This window comes from Podarcis bocagei (assembly GCF_964188305.1).
Source record: "Podarcis bocagei genome assembly, chromosome: 2".
NCBI classification, from domain to species: domain Eukaryota; kingdom Metazoa; phylum Chordata; class Lepidosauria; order Squamata; family Lacertidae; genus Podarcis; species Podarcis bocagei.
Window position 1 is genome coordinate 56,414,394 of NC_138126.1, and position 17,760 is coordinate 56,432,153.

Consider the following 17,760-nt stretch of genomic DNA (forward strand, 5'->3'; position numbering starts at 1 on the left):
TTAATCAACCTATATGGAGAGTAGCTAATGAAACCAACTGGGTTTCATATCTTTCTTGTACACAACTTGACCCTGTGCAATAAACATTCAAAACTCAAATGATAAAGAGCTATGCAGACTGATCTATGCACGCTTTCTCATTAGTAAGGTAAAGGTAAAGGGACCCCTGACCATTTAAGTCCAGTCGTGACCGACTCTGAGGTTGCGGCACTCATCTCGCTTTATTGGCCGAGGGAGCCGGCATACAGCTTCCAGGTCATGTGGGCAGCATGACTAAGCTGCTTCTGGCGAGCCAGAGCAGCGTACGGAAACACTGTTTACCTTCCCACCAAAGTGGTACCTATTTATCTACTTGCACTTTGACATGCTTTTGAACTGCTAGGTTGGCAGGAGCCAGCACTGAGCAATGGGAGCTCACCCCGCCGCGGGGATTCGAACCGCCGACCTTCTGATCGGCAAGTCCTAGGCTCTGTGGTTTAACCCACACTTCTCATTAGTAAATTCCACTTAATTGGCAATTATTCCTAGGACAGTGTGCGTATGAATGTATTCTTGAAATTATATGCATTCTATCATTTTCACATTCATTTATAGAATGACTCATAAATAGCGCTATGACAGTATTTTAATCCACACAAGCTTTTCAGCTTCCAGATGAAATGATCCCCCTCTCCTCCCCCATGCACTAATATGAGGGTTCTCCTGAATTACTCACCAAAAAACCCTGGAAACCACTTTTCCGACAGTAGAACATAATTATGCTTCTGTTGTAAATCACTGCCCTATTGGCTGTTGGAACAGGCTACCCATCCCTGTTTTATAATACAGATTGTATATTTGAGGTACCTGCAGAATTTTACAGTGTGTATCAGTCAATACGCTCAGTAGACCCTTCACAAAACTTGATCACTACTTCAGCCTACTATTTACAGCTGCTTTCTCTTTGTATTTAAGACAAATAGCTACCTATTCTCAACAAACATGCAACTAGATGCTTGTTTATCAGGTGACCTTGTTCCTGGAGGAAAAAGGGGCTAAATTAATACCTTAGTCATGACTCGTTTTAGTCTTGTTTTCAGTTAGTCTGTTAGCCCATCTAGTCCTTTATCCAGGACAGGATGGAAGCTGGGCATAAGCACAGCAGCATTTCCTCCTTTTGTAATTCCCAGTAACTAGTATGCAGAAGCTATCAATTTCCAATAACCATTGTGACTAGCAGCCTTACCCTCCATGAATTTTGTCTAAACCAGGACCAGCCCATGCATGAGACAAGGCGAGGCGACTGCCTCAGGTGGAAAGATCCATAGGGGCAGCAGACTCCCTTGTTATCTTTATGCCCACCCCCTTTCCTGATGTAGCTCTTCACCCACTCCTTCCCTGGCGGGGAGGAAGGGGGCCGCCATTCAGTGGTTTGCCTAAGGCAGCAAAATGTCTTGAGCGGACCCTGTCCAAGCCCCTTTTGAAGCCGCCCACTGTTTCATATTGCAGTACAAAACTCCACAGCTTAACTATTAAGCTTCCTTAGGTGACCCTTAGTTCCCGCACTATGAGAATGGGCGTGCGACTTTCTCCGCAAGGTGCATCATTTTATTCACCTCTTAGCCCTATGTTCCACCACCATCACCCGTGTCTTTTATTCGCCACTCCATTGACACCTTCCAGTCTCTTGTGGGCCCGAGTTTGGAGCGCTTACTGCAGCAGCTCCTCCACCCCGACCACCCCACCCCTCGCAGGTTCAACGGTCATAACGGCAAATACCCCCACTCTGCGTTTTCGAATTCACCCAATCACTTGAGCCGCCCTGAAGACTCTCTGCCGCGCGCGCGGACAGGAGCGGCAGGCCCTCACCTTGGAGCTTAAAGAGCAGAGGCGGCCGACTTACCCCTTGTGGGCAAGAGACGACGGAAGAGGAAAATTCGCTCCGCCTCCTCCTGACGCGCTAAGGGAAATAGCCGGATCCCATTGGCTCGCTGCGCTAGAGGGCGTGGCTTGTGGAGCAGATGAGGAATAGGCGGGAGGAGATGGTTTTTTTGCTCTAGCTGAGGAACTCGAGCGCTAATGGCGGGCCCGAGAGCGCAAGGGGGCAGCCAGCTCCTAGCGATATTAAAGGCACGCTTCAGTGGGAGTACTCCCGAGTAAGGGGCACAGTATTTCAGGTCTCCGCCATAAGCTTCCAGATGTCCCCGTGTTGCTTTTCTCTAAACTACAAAACAGGAAGGTCTAGTGTTGCAGGGAATGCTCGTAGGGGCGGGGACAAGACTCGTGCTGAAGATACAGGATCCAAAAAAAGCCGTGTTGTAGATGTTGGCTATATTAGCGCTGCGTTGTGCAACTTGGATCCATATTCGACTGGTTGTTACTTCCCTTCAAAATAATTCCAATGTGTCATTTCCTGACAGTGGAACTATTAGTCTGCGTGGCGGGGGAAAGAACTGCCATGTGGCATCTTAAAGGCCAACATTTATTATGGCATATATATTATTAATAATAATTTATTAACCGCCGAAGATCACAGGGCGACTCACAGCATAAGCGTTCGTGGACCAGATTCCATTTTATGAGATGCATGCACAAAACACGTATGGGGTGGTATTGTAAAACAGCATCCCAAGCTGTTTAGGGGCTTTAAAGACCAGCACCTCGAGAGTAAATAGGCAGCCAATGTAACTTTTTCAGAATCTGTTTAATACGATTTCATCCAGCTCTACCGGTTAAAATTCTAGCAGTTGCATCAGCACTCCTTAAAGCTTTCAGCTTGTCTTCAAAGTCAGCACCACGAACAGCCCATTACAGTAATCCGTTCAGTTACAGTTGTAGTTTGCCAACCAGTCAAAGCTGGAAAAAGGCCTTCCATGCCACTGGAAGCACCTGGGCCTGAGGTGACAATGTTGGATCCAAGAATACCTGCCTCCACGCTCCACCACTACACTCCTGCTCTTTCAAAGGGAGTGCAACCTTCCCAAAGAACAGACTGCGCACCACTTACGCAAAGCACCTCAGAACACCAGTTCAGTTTCTTGGCCTTGTCCAGCCCATTACAGAATGCAAACACCGGTCTCATACCTGCAGGACCACCCTTACACTAGACAGAGACAAAGAGAACCGAGTGTCATCAGCATACTGACCCCTCACGCCAAATCTCAATGGGCTCATAGAAGCCCTGTGGCGCTTATTCCTTGGTAAGAATACAAAGGAGAATATAAAAAAATTCCTTCCAGTAGCACCTTAAAGACCAACTAAGTTAGTTCTTGGTATGAGCTTTCGTGTGCATGCACACTTCTTCAGATACACTGAAACAGAAGTTGCCAGATCCTTCTATATAGTGAGAAGGTGGGGAGGGGTATTACTCAGAAGGGTGGTGGGAATGGGAGATTGGCAGATAGCTGAGATGAGCAATCTCCCATTCCCACCACCCTTCTGAGTAATACCCCTCCCCACCTTCTCACTATATAGAAGGATCTGGCAACTTCTGTTTCAGTGTATCTGAAGAAGTGTGCATGCACACGAAAGCTCATACCAAGAACTAACTTAGTTGGTCTTAAAGGTGCTACTGGAAGGAATTTTTTTATTTTGACTATGGCAGACCAACACGGCTACCTATCTGTAAAAGGAGAATATGAAAGCAATGGAACTTATTTCTGAATAAAAAGGCTTAGCGTGGAGGAGTAATTCCCTTCTCTCTTCTCCCCCCCCCCCATCCATTTATTTCACTAAGAGCTCCTCTAACGAATAGACGTCCCCTCTTTCTCCAGACAGGCAGAAACAACTAAGCGAGGAAAAGAAGACGACGAATAGAAACCGTAGCCCAAGCCTCCCTCTTCCCCACGGCAAGAAGCGCAGCGCAACACAATCGTCAAGCGCGCAGTCTTTTGGAAAACATCGCCGCACTGAATGATTTAAATGCCTTCCAGCGGGGCGGGCGAAAGGGCTCACGGGTGTGGTAGTCCTTGGCTCCTCGAATACTCTGAGAGAGGCCGCGAGGAAAAGATTCGCTCAGCCTACAAATCCCAAGTCGCCGCGCAGCGCCTGGGTTCGGAGACCCCGCCGCCTGCTCCTCCTCGCAAGGGGTCTCTACTGATGGGGCGCCAGGGATTGGCCAGCTTGGCTGCGCTTCCATTGGCTGGCTGGCTGTTGCGCGGCGGCGGCTGTAGAAGTCGCGTCGCGCGGCCAGTGGCCGGAGCAGAGAGCAGGGGACTGCGAGGGGCTGAGGTGGCCTTTTCGTGCTTCTCTGAGGTTATGCCCTTTTAACCCCTCACGTCCTGCCGCCCCGGAGAGGCTCCATGGCTGCCGCGGGACTCAAGGCTGCAGGCGGCAGCGTGTGGAAGAGCGGCGGAGTCGGTCTCCAGCTGGTGGCCGCTGCCGCTTCCACTCACAGCTGCGCCTCCAAAGGCAGCGGAGACAGGCGCGCTGGCTGCAGCCAGCCGAGGGCCCACCAGCACCAGTCGGCGGGACACTCGCCGCCGCCGCCGCCGCCCTCCTTGAACGGCAAAGTCAAGAGAGCCGGGGACTCCAGCCATGCAGCCACTGCCCCTTTGGGCAGCCCCGTCGAAGGGGTCGACACCAAGTCCTATCTCTGGGCCAGGTACCACGAGATGAAAAAGCTGGTTTACGGTAACCAAAATATTATTATTATTATTAGCCTTCCCACGCGGGATGGGAGATTTGACTGTCTGCCTGATGCATTTGTGGAAGTGGAACCTGATGGTGATGAATTGCAATGCTTCCTCCCCCAGCTGCCCCACTGCAAATCGTTAGCCCCGTTGGCAGCCCTCCGATTAAGCTGTTCGCAGCCTGGTTTTATATGAAAAGGAGTGCAGTACCGTAGCTGTGTTCTAATTTCGCCAGGGAGCTGTGTGGCCAGAATCCCATCTGATTGCTTTTGTTGGTTTGTCCAACATGTTTCATCAGATACTCATTTGTCACTGTAGAGAGCAAGCAGGACTTTCTAGACCCGCAGCCTTCCAAAGTTAGAATGGCTTCAAATACTCTTTTGAGAATAGATGTTTGCTCAGATGAGAAGGGCATAAAGCAAGTTGGATCATATGGGACACATGTTAGTATACAGCTGAGTTCCTTCAATCACTTAGATATCAGCATCTAGTCTACTGTATTCTTGTAATAGATAGATAGATAGATAGATAGATAAGATTATTATTAAGTTCTCATCTGCCCACTTTAGGGCCTTTCATATCCTATATGATGCATTGTTAACGTCTACATCTGAAACCATTTTGTATTTCTGGTACGTGCTCAGTGTCCCCTTGGCAAAGTCATAATCAGTAGTTTACCATTGCCAAGTATGTTAAATGCTAGTGGAAGAAACTAGCTGGGACAACAATTTCAAGATAACAGATGTAAAAAAATACCGGATTCATTTACTCTAAAACCCAGCGATATGAGGTGGAAAATTTTACAGTGCTATATTTTTCCATAGAAAATCTGCAGTCTAAAAATGCACGTTCATAAAAATAAATAACAACGTGATGAGCTGATACAATATCAGTCATGTTGGGCAGTTTCAAATTTGTAATTAATAGACTATCACCATCTATTAAATAATGGGCATGCAGCTCTTCAGATTGCTAAAAGTGGTGCAGTATGTTAAGATTTTTTCAATACCTTCATTTCCCCCCATAAAATTTAAACAACGGAAGTCTATGTTGTTGAGTTGTCATGAATTGAAATATTTACAAAAGTTCTAATCTTAAAAATCCAAGTAAACTGTTGAGTTTATTTGTATGTTTGATACTTGTTGCACCCTGCAGCATAATTGTATCTCTGTCACCTGGCAATAACCTAGTACCGTTCTCAGGAACCTACCCCACAGCTTGGAAGAGAACGAATACAGTACAGTGCCTTCAACTACCACCCCGTGTTCATCAGCTGAAAGTTGAGGGATCAAGCAAAAGTAACAGAGCTGCAATTCCCCCTCTCCCTCTTCCAATAAAGGTCACCTATCAGGAGGGCCAGCCCACCCATAAAGCAAGGTGAGCCAACTACCTCAGGTGGCAGGATCCACAGGAGCAGCAAATCCCAATGTATATATTTATTTCCTCCCTTGTTCCTGGTGGAAATCTTCACCCCTTTTTCCCTGGTGGGGAGAGGGCACCTTTTTGTGAGCCACCAAAGGTGTCAAAATCATGTAGTGGGTTGGCCCTGCCTGTCAGGGTGACCAAAGCCAATTCTGTCCTGAAACCAGACCAGAACCTGGAATGAAAAGGTTCAAGATAATAGTTTCATTCAGTTTGGTGGTGAGCTGGATAAGCGCAAAACAAGCTGAAACTCGGGTCAGATGTTCTGATCCCTTTTGGAGAGACTTTGTAAATGGGGTTACATACCTCCTTAAGACAGAGTTGGACAGCTCTCTGGGTGATCTGAAGTAGGTTATCAAGGATTTCTCACTCATAGTTGTTTAACTAAGAATGACCCTAAATTATGCTCCTCAAATGAATAGTTTGGGGATGCGGGTAGACCATCCCCAAATTGTAGAAGAACTGAGTTCCATTCAATTATGGTATCCAAAACAAACTGCTGAACTGAGAATTCTTTACACCTGGCTCCAGTTAGTAGAGCTAGTAACAACAAGCTAGTTCCCTAAGCCTGAAGTCTGACTGAAGGTGCTGGTATGGTGGATTGGGAGCAGTGGAGACTTTTTTTTTTTAAACCAGCTTTGGCTGATTTCCAAACTTTGGGACCTCATGGGGAATAGTTCCCTGACCATTGTTATGCATGCTTGTAACTTCTAGATTGGGTTTCTGCTTCAGGCTGCTCCTGAAGTGCTTTTGCAAACTTCAGCTGAGGGAATTCAGAATGTGACAGCCAGATTATTGACAAGTATCAGTTTCAGGGAGCAGATAGCATCTATTTTGAAACAGCTCCCCTGGTTCCTGGGTGGTTTCTGAGTGCTGTTCAAAGCATTTACCTTTCTTGCTCTAAGCAGACTAGGCAGCATTTTAAGGTAGTGGGCCAGAGGCCACCAGTGGCCCTCAGCACTTCAGCTTGCCCTGCCCCCCAACAGCATTTTAGTTGAATAGACGCTAACAGTAATCCACATGCATAGTTCAGAGGCACCTGTGGGAGTTGGTTAGAGAGCGAGGTAGGTGGGAAGGAGCCTTTAAGGTTCAAACTGGAGGGAGGAAAAGGAAAAGAGAAAGAAAGGGAGGAAATGGAAATGAGCTATGGGAAGGAGGGTAGTGAAAGGCATAAACATGGCTAAGGGGAGAAGAAAATGAAAAGCTCCCAGTGCTCCTGCTGAGCCTTCCGTGGCTTATGATAAGTCTGATTTGCTGGAACCTTTGTTTTTCCCACAATGGACTTGGCTTCTTATATTAAAAATGTAAGACAATATGCTAAAACATCAGTTAACAAAACAAGCTTGGTCTTAATCCTTTTTAACCTGGGTGCTGTGTGACTTAAGGATCAACTGCAAATCTGTAGTGATGAGTTTGGGAAGTTAGTTGTCTTGTGGTGTTTCCATTTGCATATTAATGGTAGCAATGTCTTCGGAAGCTAACTTGTTCCCACTTGGGGGGTGTTTTCTCATTAGATAGCAGTAGTCCTGAGGAATCAAGCAGGGCCACTTAGAATAAATTGCTGGAGAGCAAATATTTTTTTAGAGCACTAGGAATGTGAAGCTGATGTGTTGTGTTAAATCTTGTGTGATGAAGTGTTTGCTTCCTTCAGTCCTCAGTGTTGCTTAAGCTTAGCTGCTTTCACAGCATTTTGTTTTCCCTACTTTGGGAAGCTAAATGCTGCATGGTGTTTTGAGGAAGTAGCTTATTTGTATCAGGCAACCTATATTTATTTGGACATTGGCATACTTTTAGCTTCAGTAGTAATTGAAGTGGTTCTGTTAGTATTCAAAAACTTGCATAATTCTATCCAAATCAATAGAGCATTGTATCAATCCATATAGAATAGGAAAGCAGGGCCATAGCTAGAGTGGGGTAAGGTGGGCCCCCGCAGGGGCACAGGCGATCCCCCCCCCCCCCGCAAAAATTGGCTAAAAATATGTTCATAAATATAAATATAAATTATTGCCTCATAAGAAATGGTTTTAAATAGAGGGTGAATTGAATGGGTGGAGGGGGGGATGGAGGAGAGGTGGAAAGAAGAGCCAATTTGTCCATGGCTAGGGGGCGCAATCTGAACGGTTCTGCCAGGGGCGCAAGATCACCTAGCTACGGCTCTCTAGGAAAGCACATATTAAATGGCTTTGGGCTGGTGATGGTCAAAATTTTCAGAATAATACGTGATTGAGAGAAGAGAATTTTTACTGTTTCTAATAATTTGTTATTCCAAACAATATTTAATTTTTCACACTGAAATTAGTGATCCTAATTGGATGATTTTATAAGTACTACACACAACTTTAGGGCTCTTGGAAATCCAGATTTTCCCTTCAAATTCAGAGAGATATTCCACATTTCACCATGGAAACATTAAACATAAAAAATGTGAATGTGATTTCTTCCACAAGCTTAAAACAATTTGGAAATTCATCAAGCAGTCTACTACAGTTTTGTTTTGTTTTTTTTAAAAAAAGTTTTATGAAGCCTACTACAGTTGTTATGTGTATTCTATTCATTCTATCTTAGAGCATTGTGATATGTATTCAAATATGAGGTGAAATAAGCAATTTCTCAAGATAATTCAGCAAGCAACCTTACTGTTCTTCAGCAAAAACCAGTAAAGCTATTTCATACCATAAACAATGACATGAATTTCTAGACTTGTGCTGCTTAGAGAATCTTCATATGCCCATAGTCTTTAAGAGTTCAAAATCAATGTTAATTCCTGTCATCAACCATTTGTTTCTATCAAAAGGCATCTCCACCAAATGTGTTAAACATCTTTCGACTATGCATTACATTTCCAACTCCTAAGTGTTGTGAGTTTCTCTAACTTGGGGCTGGTTCAAACATTTGTCTGTGGAGCCTCCTATTGTCCCTGGGAACAATGCGGCCATGTGTCATATCTGTCCTGAAACAATTATTGTAGAGTACTCTTATTTTTCCAGGTTAAGCTCCACTGTGATGCAAATAGGTGCTAGCACTATCTCAAGAAAGAGAAGAACACAATTCTCTAGTTATATAGTCTGCTGAATATAAAAATACAGGAGCATCTCTAAAAACTGTAGTAACAGGAACTTCATAGTTCAGGGCAGCATCCTCACTCTACATGGTATCGGAACAAAAGCTTAAAGGCTATTTTTTCTTACCCCCCCCCCTTTATTTTATTCCAGATCTCCTCCCACCAGGGGTCTGCAGTCTTCTTAACCCAGCAGCTATTTATGCAAATAATGAGATCAGTCTGGGAGATGTGGAGATCTATGGCTTTGATTATGATTACACATTAGCGCAATATTCAAATTTGTTACATTCTATGATATTCAACACTGCCAGAGACATCTTAATTGAACAGTTTAAGGTAATGTACCTTATTCTTGCTGTTTATTGCCTAGTTACCAAATGCTGATGTTATCCACTTGATTTGTAGCAGGGCATGACGGGACAGTATGGAAACGATCCTTAGACCAGCGTGTACATAATTCTCTACTGATTGTTTGGGGCTTATAAAATAAATAGCAAGAACAGATTCTTCCACACCTTTTGTATGATAATAGCTTAGTTCACAAATAATAATAAACAAGTGTTTAGTATTATATTCACAAGCCTTGAGTCCCTGCACTCCCCCCATGTCCTCTGATACAGCCACAAGGAGACTGGAAACATTTACTGTTTTTTTAAACTAACTGGTATTTGTTTAGACCACACCTGGACAAACTGTAGCTAGTGTTGACTATGATTAAGGATCATTAACCATGGTTTGAAGATTGTTTGTTAACCCTAACCACAGTTTATCCAGATTAATTCATAAGAGCAAATGTAGTTAGCTGAACAGGTAAATAAATGCTTCCACTCTTCCCCTTGTAGCCATTCCCAAAAATGGATTATGATTTTAATTTATTGCCCACACTTTGGCCCAAATCATGTTACAATAATTGAAAAGTATTACATTAAAAACAGATTTAAAGCTTAACAATTACAGAACATGCAGTCAAAAAAAGCTCAGGTGTCAAAGGTGTATACATACTAAGCTCCCCCACCCTACAGTCACAACTAGGTGTTTAAAAGCTTTCACTTCCATTTTAAATTAATTGCCACTTGCCATGTTGTCTGAATCCAGACACACTGTGGTTAATCTTACTACGGTTAGTTAAAGCCAACTCCAAACCATAGTTTGTGGAGTGCTCTCCCCAGGGAGGCTTGCCTGGCACCTGTGTTATGTTTATTAGTCTTTGGCTAAGTGAACAATCTGTGGACTTTTAAACTGTAAGGGTTTTTGTTTTTGTTATGTATTTTTGTGTTTTCATATCGTAAACCTCCCTGTGATTCTCGGGTGAAGGACGGTATAATTAATAATAATCTCTCTTATTTCAGCTAACTGTAGTTAGGTTAAACCACAGTATAGTGTATGGTTGGCACATTAAACTGTGGGTAATCTAAAGCAGAAACTTCCAAAGTCATCCACACAGTCACACTAGAGGGCAGAGTGCACAAGTCCAGGCTCACTGAGAATAATTTTTGTAATGCTAATTTAACCATATGTTAGTATTTTATTCAAACCAAGCCATTGTCTCCTGTTTTATTTTAATTGTATATTGTGTTATTTGTATCCTCCCTTTCTGCAAGGTGCTAAAAATGATGTACATAGTTCCCCAATTTTCATGTTATCATCACAACAATGCTGTGAGTGATGGAGAATGAGAGGCAATAACTGTTTCAAGATCATCCTTTGAGTTTTGTAACTGAGCTTGAATTTGAACCTTAGTCTCCCAGGTTGTAGTCCAACATTCTGGGTCTTCTGGGTTTCTACTGGTCTTTGGATAAACAAAAAAACCTGAATATAATGTAGTACACACCCCTGTGAGACAAAACATACTGATGCTTTCTAGTGGAATGTTTTGTAGTACCCAGAAGGACTCAGAAAATATGAATACATTCCTGGATTTGCCATAAGAGGGCTTCACTATGATGTCCACAAGGTAAGATATACAACTTCAGTCTTTGTTCATGTGTTAGCTTGCTGTATTCATAGAGACGAACAAGGGAGCTTGTGAGTTGTATGCCCACTGGAAATATCTGTGTGCATGGTGAGCTAATGACTGCTGAAAAATCATGGCTACCCTTAGAATAAGAAGTGTAATTATCAATGACTTTGAGTGTTTGGGCAGGCAGCCCTTTGGGTGACTTGACCAATCACACATTGACTTGGGAGCATTGCCAGAGTGCACTGCATTGTCAAGGAGGTGAAGCTGGGTGTTGGTACAGACTCTTTCACATCTTTGTCAGCAAAATACCTGGGGAAGATTAAGGGATTTGTTTTGTTTGCTGGGCAACACTGTTAATAGTATGTAAGATACTGTTATGTTGTAGTGATGCTAGAAATCATATAATTGTAAAGATGGGAGGGACCCTGAGGATCATCTAGTCCAAACCCCCTGACATGCAGGGATATGCAGCTGTCCCATAAGGGGATCAATCCTGCAACCTTGGTGTGTTAGCACCACACTCTAACCAACTGAGCTATCAAGGCTCCTCAGACTTTGTCTTGTAGCTACAGGTAATTTGCAACTTGTGTGCATTTAACTTGCGCACATTATTGCTTCATGCACTTGGCATATATAAATATGTGTGTGTGTGTGTGTGTGTTTTAAAGGGGGAGGGTGTCTTTCCACACATACATAACAGAAGAGAAACTTGGGCAATTTTATGAGGTTGGGCGTTTTAGTCTTTAATCCAGTGGAATGTGAAGCATGAGTGTCTGCATAGATGAAAACAAGATAAACAGGGCAGCCCCATTATATAGCATGCAAATTTACAATTGCTCCTACAATTCTACAGTGCTGTTCTAGTTTCCCATGGAAGTTCCTCATATACACCCTAAAAAAGTGATATATGTGTGTTGTGCTCAACTGTGTTCTTAATGGGACAGCAAGATTAAAAAATAAACATATCATAAAAGCCTGGTTAATATAACAGTATGGTGTTCCTATGGGGCCAGGATTATTCAGGTGTAATTTCCTTCCTTCATCCTTTTGGCTTCTGCATACAAGGCATTAGTTTCAACTTAACAAGCATTGGACTGGGGCCAGACAGCTAGCTTGTCAAATACATAGAACACAATAATATATGAAACCCATATGATATTTGCACAGAACTATCAATCACCCTCAGCTGAGGAGTCTTGGGGCTAGAGAAGATGACTTTTAAAAAAGGATTTGGAAAGTATTTTATAGCTTCCAAACTACCAAGGTCAGAGATTTAACACTGAACATACTTCTTTTTAAAAAACTTGAAGTTCAGTATTGTAAGGAATTGCCATAGAACACTTTTCTGCTTATATCACATTCTCTCCTCCTCCTACCCCTCCATCCAGCAAGGAAAAATAAGTCATGCATGTCTGGTCCTCAGTGAGAAAAGACAGAATAAAGTGCCCAGAGTCTCCAACAGAGATCCCTGTGCTCCCAGTGTCCTTTGCTGATAATTGCATAGTATATGTTTGAGTATTGAGGGAGTTGTTGCCAACAGGAGCCCTCTTGGCAAACGTGCAGTTATGTGCCAATCTGCTGAGTATGAAAAGTTTATTTAGCAAGTACACTGTTCAAACAGGGGGAACCTGAAGCACGTAAGTGTTTTGAATGTTCTGCATGCCCATTTATTTCTATGTTGTGTTCAGTGAGGAGGAATGGATGGTGCCTTTAGAGTTATGCTTTGAGACATGGTTTCCTCCTCGGTTTCCCCTTCCCTTGCTTACATGTGTGGAGTGCCTTGCCCTTTCACTCATAACTGCAGAAGTGGAATTAAAGTTCCCAGTGGCTGTGTGTAATTCTGAAGCAAAGTTCCTCCTTAAGGGGGGTGAGAAGACAAGTGATCCTCACCTACCTGTCTCCTCCCTGCCCTTAAGCTGCTGGGTAGGAGTGTATGCCGAGTTCTCCATAACCAAATTCCCATATGTGTGCTCTTTGCTCTCTAGCTATGAGTCCAGACAGTGTGGCTTCATGCTGTGTGTCTTATGTGAGCTGTCTGTTCCCTGGCTGGGGCTCAGATTGGTCCTTGAATTAGTTGGAATCCTATTGGCTGTTGTGACTTTGGAGGCGGAGCACAGCTAGGCTGCCATTCAAGACACTCTGTTGAAAGTGTGTTTACTTGCGCTGTCTCTTTTGCAAATGTTACATTTTACCATCAGGACCAGGGTTGTCACCAAACAACCGTAGGATTCTTCTGAATAACTTCTACAATACCTCCAAATTTCCCTCCATGCCCAATGGTAACCAGTAGAAGGCTCTTGCTTTATATTTTGCTATATGTGCTTGGTGTGGTGGTGGTTTTGTTCTGCAGGGACAGAGGGGTTTAGTAGCACCTGAAGGCATGACTAGCGATCTGTGAGTGGAATTTAAGAATGCGTTACAATAGGAGGATCAGTTTAGGTAGGACTGACTTCTTTTAATGTTAGGTTCTGCAGAATGAGTAAAATATACAGAGGATCTTCTCAGTAAAGGTCTGCTTATCTTTCAGAGCCTTCTGATGAAGATTGATGCTTTCCACTATGTTCAGTTGGGTACTGCATATCAGTGAGTTGAATTCCATCTCTTTTAAAATATATGCGAATATAAGGCAAATTAAAATGCAAACTCTGTACATGTACATTCTCTTTCTGGATCTGTTGCCTTTTGTTTGCTCTTATTAAAGCTTGTTGCTTTGATGCAGCATTTTAATGGCCACATGTAGTAGGAGTGAAAGCCTAATTATATTTTATTGGCAGAGATTAAACTCTTGTTTACACAATTGAATTCCAGGTCTGTGACTTAAGTCAGTGCAGGCAGAACACGCTGGCAAGACTTACTGAAGTCGGATGTTCTCCTTATCTCACTGTCCCTCACTAAGAAATTGAAACGTCACAAGTTGCATCAACGGTTTAAAAAAGGAAGCTGGCATCCCGCCCTGATAAATATGCTTAACTGCCACATTCATTAGTGAAGTTGTGTGGAAAGATCCTTTCTGAGCATAAAAAAAGAAAACCCAGTAGCAGTCAATTAAGAGCTGAGTCAAAAGTTCAGAACATGATGTTCGAAGTGAATGTTTAATCATTTATTTATTTATCAAAAGTAACTGATTGTAGTTATTGCCTTGCAAAATGCACAAAAATGATGTCCTGTTGTGCATGCATATCTGCCAGTTAGATTGAATAGGTTTTAATTTTGTGAGTAATGCAGGGAGAGGGGGCAGGCAGCAGGTACGAGCTATGCCATCTTTGAACCAGAGTCTAGTGGAAATTCTCCCCTGGAGAAGCAATTATTGCCATTGTGCCCGGGCTCCACTGACACTTATTCTCCTTTCTCTTGCAACTGTCGTGGTATCCCATTACTTTGCCCAGCTGTCTCAACCACATAACCGTCCAATCCAGCTGAATAACTTCTTAAGATACAATACCAAGAACACTGGCTTAGCCGAGGAGAGCTTAAATTCCTTTTGTATCCTATAGACTCACATGGGTTTGGACTCAATTCTTCGTTTAGCCAACTTTCGTTTTGTTAATAACTTTGGTGTGTGTAGATTCTCTGGTTCCTTCTATTAGCTCCATATACCTTGTCCTTTTCAATGTCACTTTTGATACAATTGTAATAAAAGCATTCCAGCTGAAAAACAATGAAACATGAGGCTGTCTTGTATGATTCTGAAGCTACTTTTTTGTTTTTTGTTTCAAAATTTTTATAAATCTTTATTAAACATTCAACACATATTTAGAAAACAATTTGCCATATTACTGTTTATGCATGAACACTACACAAGAAAAAGAAAAATACAACAAAAAATAAATAAAAAGGAAAAGGAAATAAAAAATGACAGTAAGAAGGATAAAATAAACTTCTGATTGTTCTCAAAAAAACTTAAGTCTCATTTGTTATTTTTTACACAGTATCATATTATTATATTTTGTTTCCTTAATTTCCTTCAGAGAAATATTATTTAGTTTGTTGTCTATACATTATATGAAGCTGTCCTGCATGATTCAGAAGCTACTTCAAAAGATGCTTGATAATATTCAGACACTACTGCTTTATGCAGTGAGTTGAATCATTGAAGGATCTTGGGTCAATGCTGAAGCACCTGAAATTTAACACTCCTCATAAAAGAATACAGTGAACCTTTATTAACATGGTGATAAAACCAAGAGGAGCTATGTTGGTTGATTTGCACTTCCAAAGCACATACCTATTATATAACTTTTTAAAAAATGTTGCACAGAATAACCAATCAGAAATGATTCTCAGTGAAGTGAACACAGCTGGCTACCAATTTATAAATGACCTGTGAAAAGTTTAATCTCTGCTTTCTTTGATTCTGGGGCAGCTGAAAGGCCCATGCTGTGATAGAAATAGACTTTAATTCCAGTCTGTCCTTTTTCTCCTTTCTGGCATTTATCTCACTTGAGGTTGACATTCAGTCTTTTAACTTGCTTATAGAGGGCTGAAACCAGTGCCTGATGAAGAGGTCATTGAAATGTATGGCGGGACCCAGCATATTCCATTATACCAGATGAGTGACTTTTACGGCAAGGTACCATAAGCTTCGTTATTGACCATTTAATAAAATGGGGCTTTGGCTCGTCTTAATAACTGAGAAATCCAATATGCAGGAATTAAGTGAAAATGCCAGTGATTTCTTCCAAGTGTGAAAAGGCAGCGCTTGCCAGTTTAAACATACTGTTTCTTCAGGAGCATGTGAACAATTTGTCAGGGAGACAGTGAGTCTGGTTGACTTTTGTAAAATAATCTTAAATTTGTTGGCTGACTGGATGACTCCAGATATGACCACCTAGGGAGCACTTTAAGTATTATTACTAGCAATGCTGAATAATTATTCATATTTTTGCATAGTACTTATGCATCTGTTCATCGTTCTTGGGAGTGGTCATCTCTGGGGCTCTGCTGTTCCAATGAGTATTCCAGAAGTCTGGGTATCTGTCAGCATATTTATACAAAGCCCCAACAGCCATGGTGTTAATATGGAGATTAGATCTCTTGCATGTTTTTACAACCATTTCAACCCTTCAAATCTAAGATTGTTGTTGTTTTTCAACACTATTGCAATTTAGTAGCACTGCAGAGGACCAGATGAAGTTGTTCAATGGCCAGATAGGATCTGTAAGCTACCAGATAGCCACCCCAACTCACTGTATAGTGTTCCTTTTCGAAGGACTTAACAGCAACTTATTAAAAGAAAATATTTTTCTCTAGACTTGTAATTTGACGCTCTGCATTTATTCAGAAATGGTGTTACTCTTGGAGACAGTTCAGACACTACGTCACTCTCTGAATCTCTGTGCACAGCTAAATCATGAGCAAATCTCAGGCTTGTGTACTCATTCCTCAAGGTCAATGAGATAAACATAGGCTTTTCAGATAAACATAGGCTTTTCTGGTGCAAGTGTTGCCTTACTCTCCTTCTCGTCATTTTTTATGCATTAAGGTTCACAGATAAAGTAACATTTGAACAATTCCCTAGTTCCAATTTTTGAAATACATTGTCCTTCTCCCACTGGGCAGGGAGACGTGCAATACACACCTTTAGAACAGAAGTAATACTTGTATGTAACACATTGGGTTGTACTCAGCAAATTCATCCAAGAAGGACTCCTCCTGTCTTCCCATGTCCCCCTCTCCACAGTTGATCCAGAAGGTTGGAAGGACACCAGAACAAGATTTTGGGTAAAGGGGCTCAAGGGGTGTAGAGGAAGTTCCTTTGCATAGGCAGAAGTTTTTCCATTAATGGGGTGACTTGGTTGGATACAATATGTTACATTTCAGTGGAGTCCAGAAGTAGTTTTGTGACAGTAAAACATTTGTGTACGCTCCTCAGCTGGATTCCTTCTCATTTGTAGAAGATTGTGAAATGCCAGAAACCTGTCTTTAAGCAGCTGACTTCTGCTAATCTGATCACTTCCCTGGTGCAAGGCAGTGTGCTGAGGATGCATTGAATGGGAAAGAACATGCCCTCCTTGTTCTTCCAGTCTAACCAGACTCCCACCCTCTCAAATACTAGGATTCTGAAAGGATGAGGGAGATCTGACAACTGAGAGAGATGACTGGCAAGAAAGCCCTGATACATTTCAGAGTGGGTCGGTCTATATATTAGAGGATCAAAAATCCCTTTTCCTGACCTGAGCTGGACTAGTACCCTGTTCCTCACTTCATGAGAGTATGTAATCTCTCATTAATTTTGGAAGGGGGGATGTGTGCCTAAAGGGCATTACATTCATAGCCTACCCGTCGGTAGAGATGTATAAGCTGTTGTTTGCTGCCAATTGATCTGCAGAACAGCTGCCTTTTCTAGAGAAGTTTTTCTGTTTCTGTGAGGTTCCTTCAACAGTGCAGTCATGTCTTCATGTTTCCTTGCCCTCATTGAGTACAGGTCTGTGGGAAAGGCCGGTAAATGGTGTGTGTATTCATCCATTAACAATTTCCTAAAAGTTGGTACAAATTATTCCTGCATACTAGGGATAATTCAGTTTTATTTCTATCTTCGTGGGAGCAGGGCCTAATACGTGTTTTACATGATCATACTGTACAATCAAAAGATGTACGGTATTCACCATCCTGTAAATTGTAATGTCATAAAAAAATAGCTGTGGAGATATGCTTTAATGGGAGCGATGTTCAGTGAAATCTTAAAAGATAGAGAGCATGGTTGCAGT

General features: G+C 42.4%; 1 protein-coding gene across 1 annotated transcript in view; it reads left to right on the plus strand.

Annotated features, from left to right (window-relative positions):
• Positions 1 to 3,975: 3,975 nt before the first annotated feature.
• The window catches only part of NT5DC2 (5'-nucleotidase domain containing 2), a 29,106-nt gene continuing 15,321 nt past the window's right edge, over positions 3,976 to 17,760 (plus strand). Inside the window, exons 1-5 of the mRNA XM_081185153.1 lie at positions 3,976 to 4,611; positions 9,245 to 9,429; positions 10,973 to 11,047; positions 13,581 to 13,636; positions 15,530 to 15,623. Of these exons, the coding sequence (XP_081041279.1) occupies positions 4,281 to 4,611; positions 9,245 to 9,429; positions 10,973 to 11,047; positions 13,581 to 13,636; positions 15,530 to 15,623 (741 nt within the window). The 5' untranslated portion in view covers positions 3,976 to 4,280. The remainder of the gene's footprint in view (positions 4,612 to 9,244; positions 9,430 to 10,972; positions 11,048 to 13,580; positions 13,637 to 15,529; positions 15,624 to 17,760) is intronic.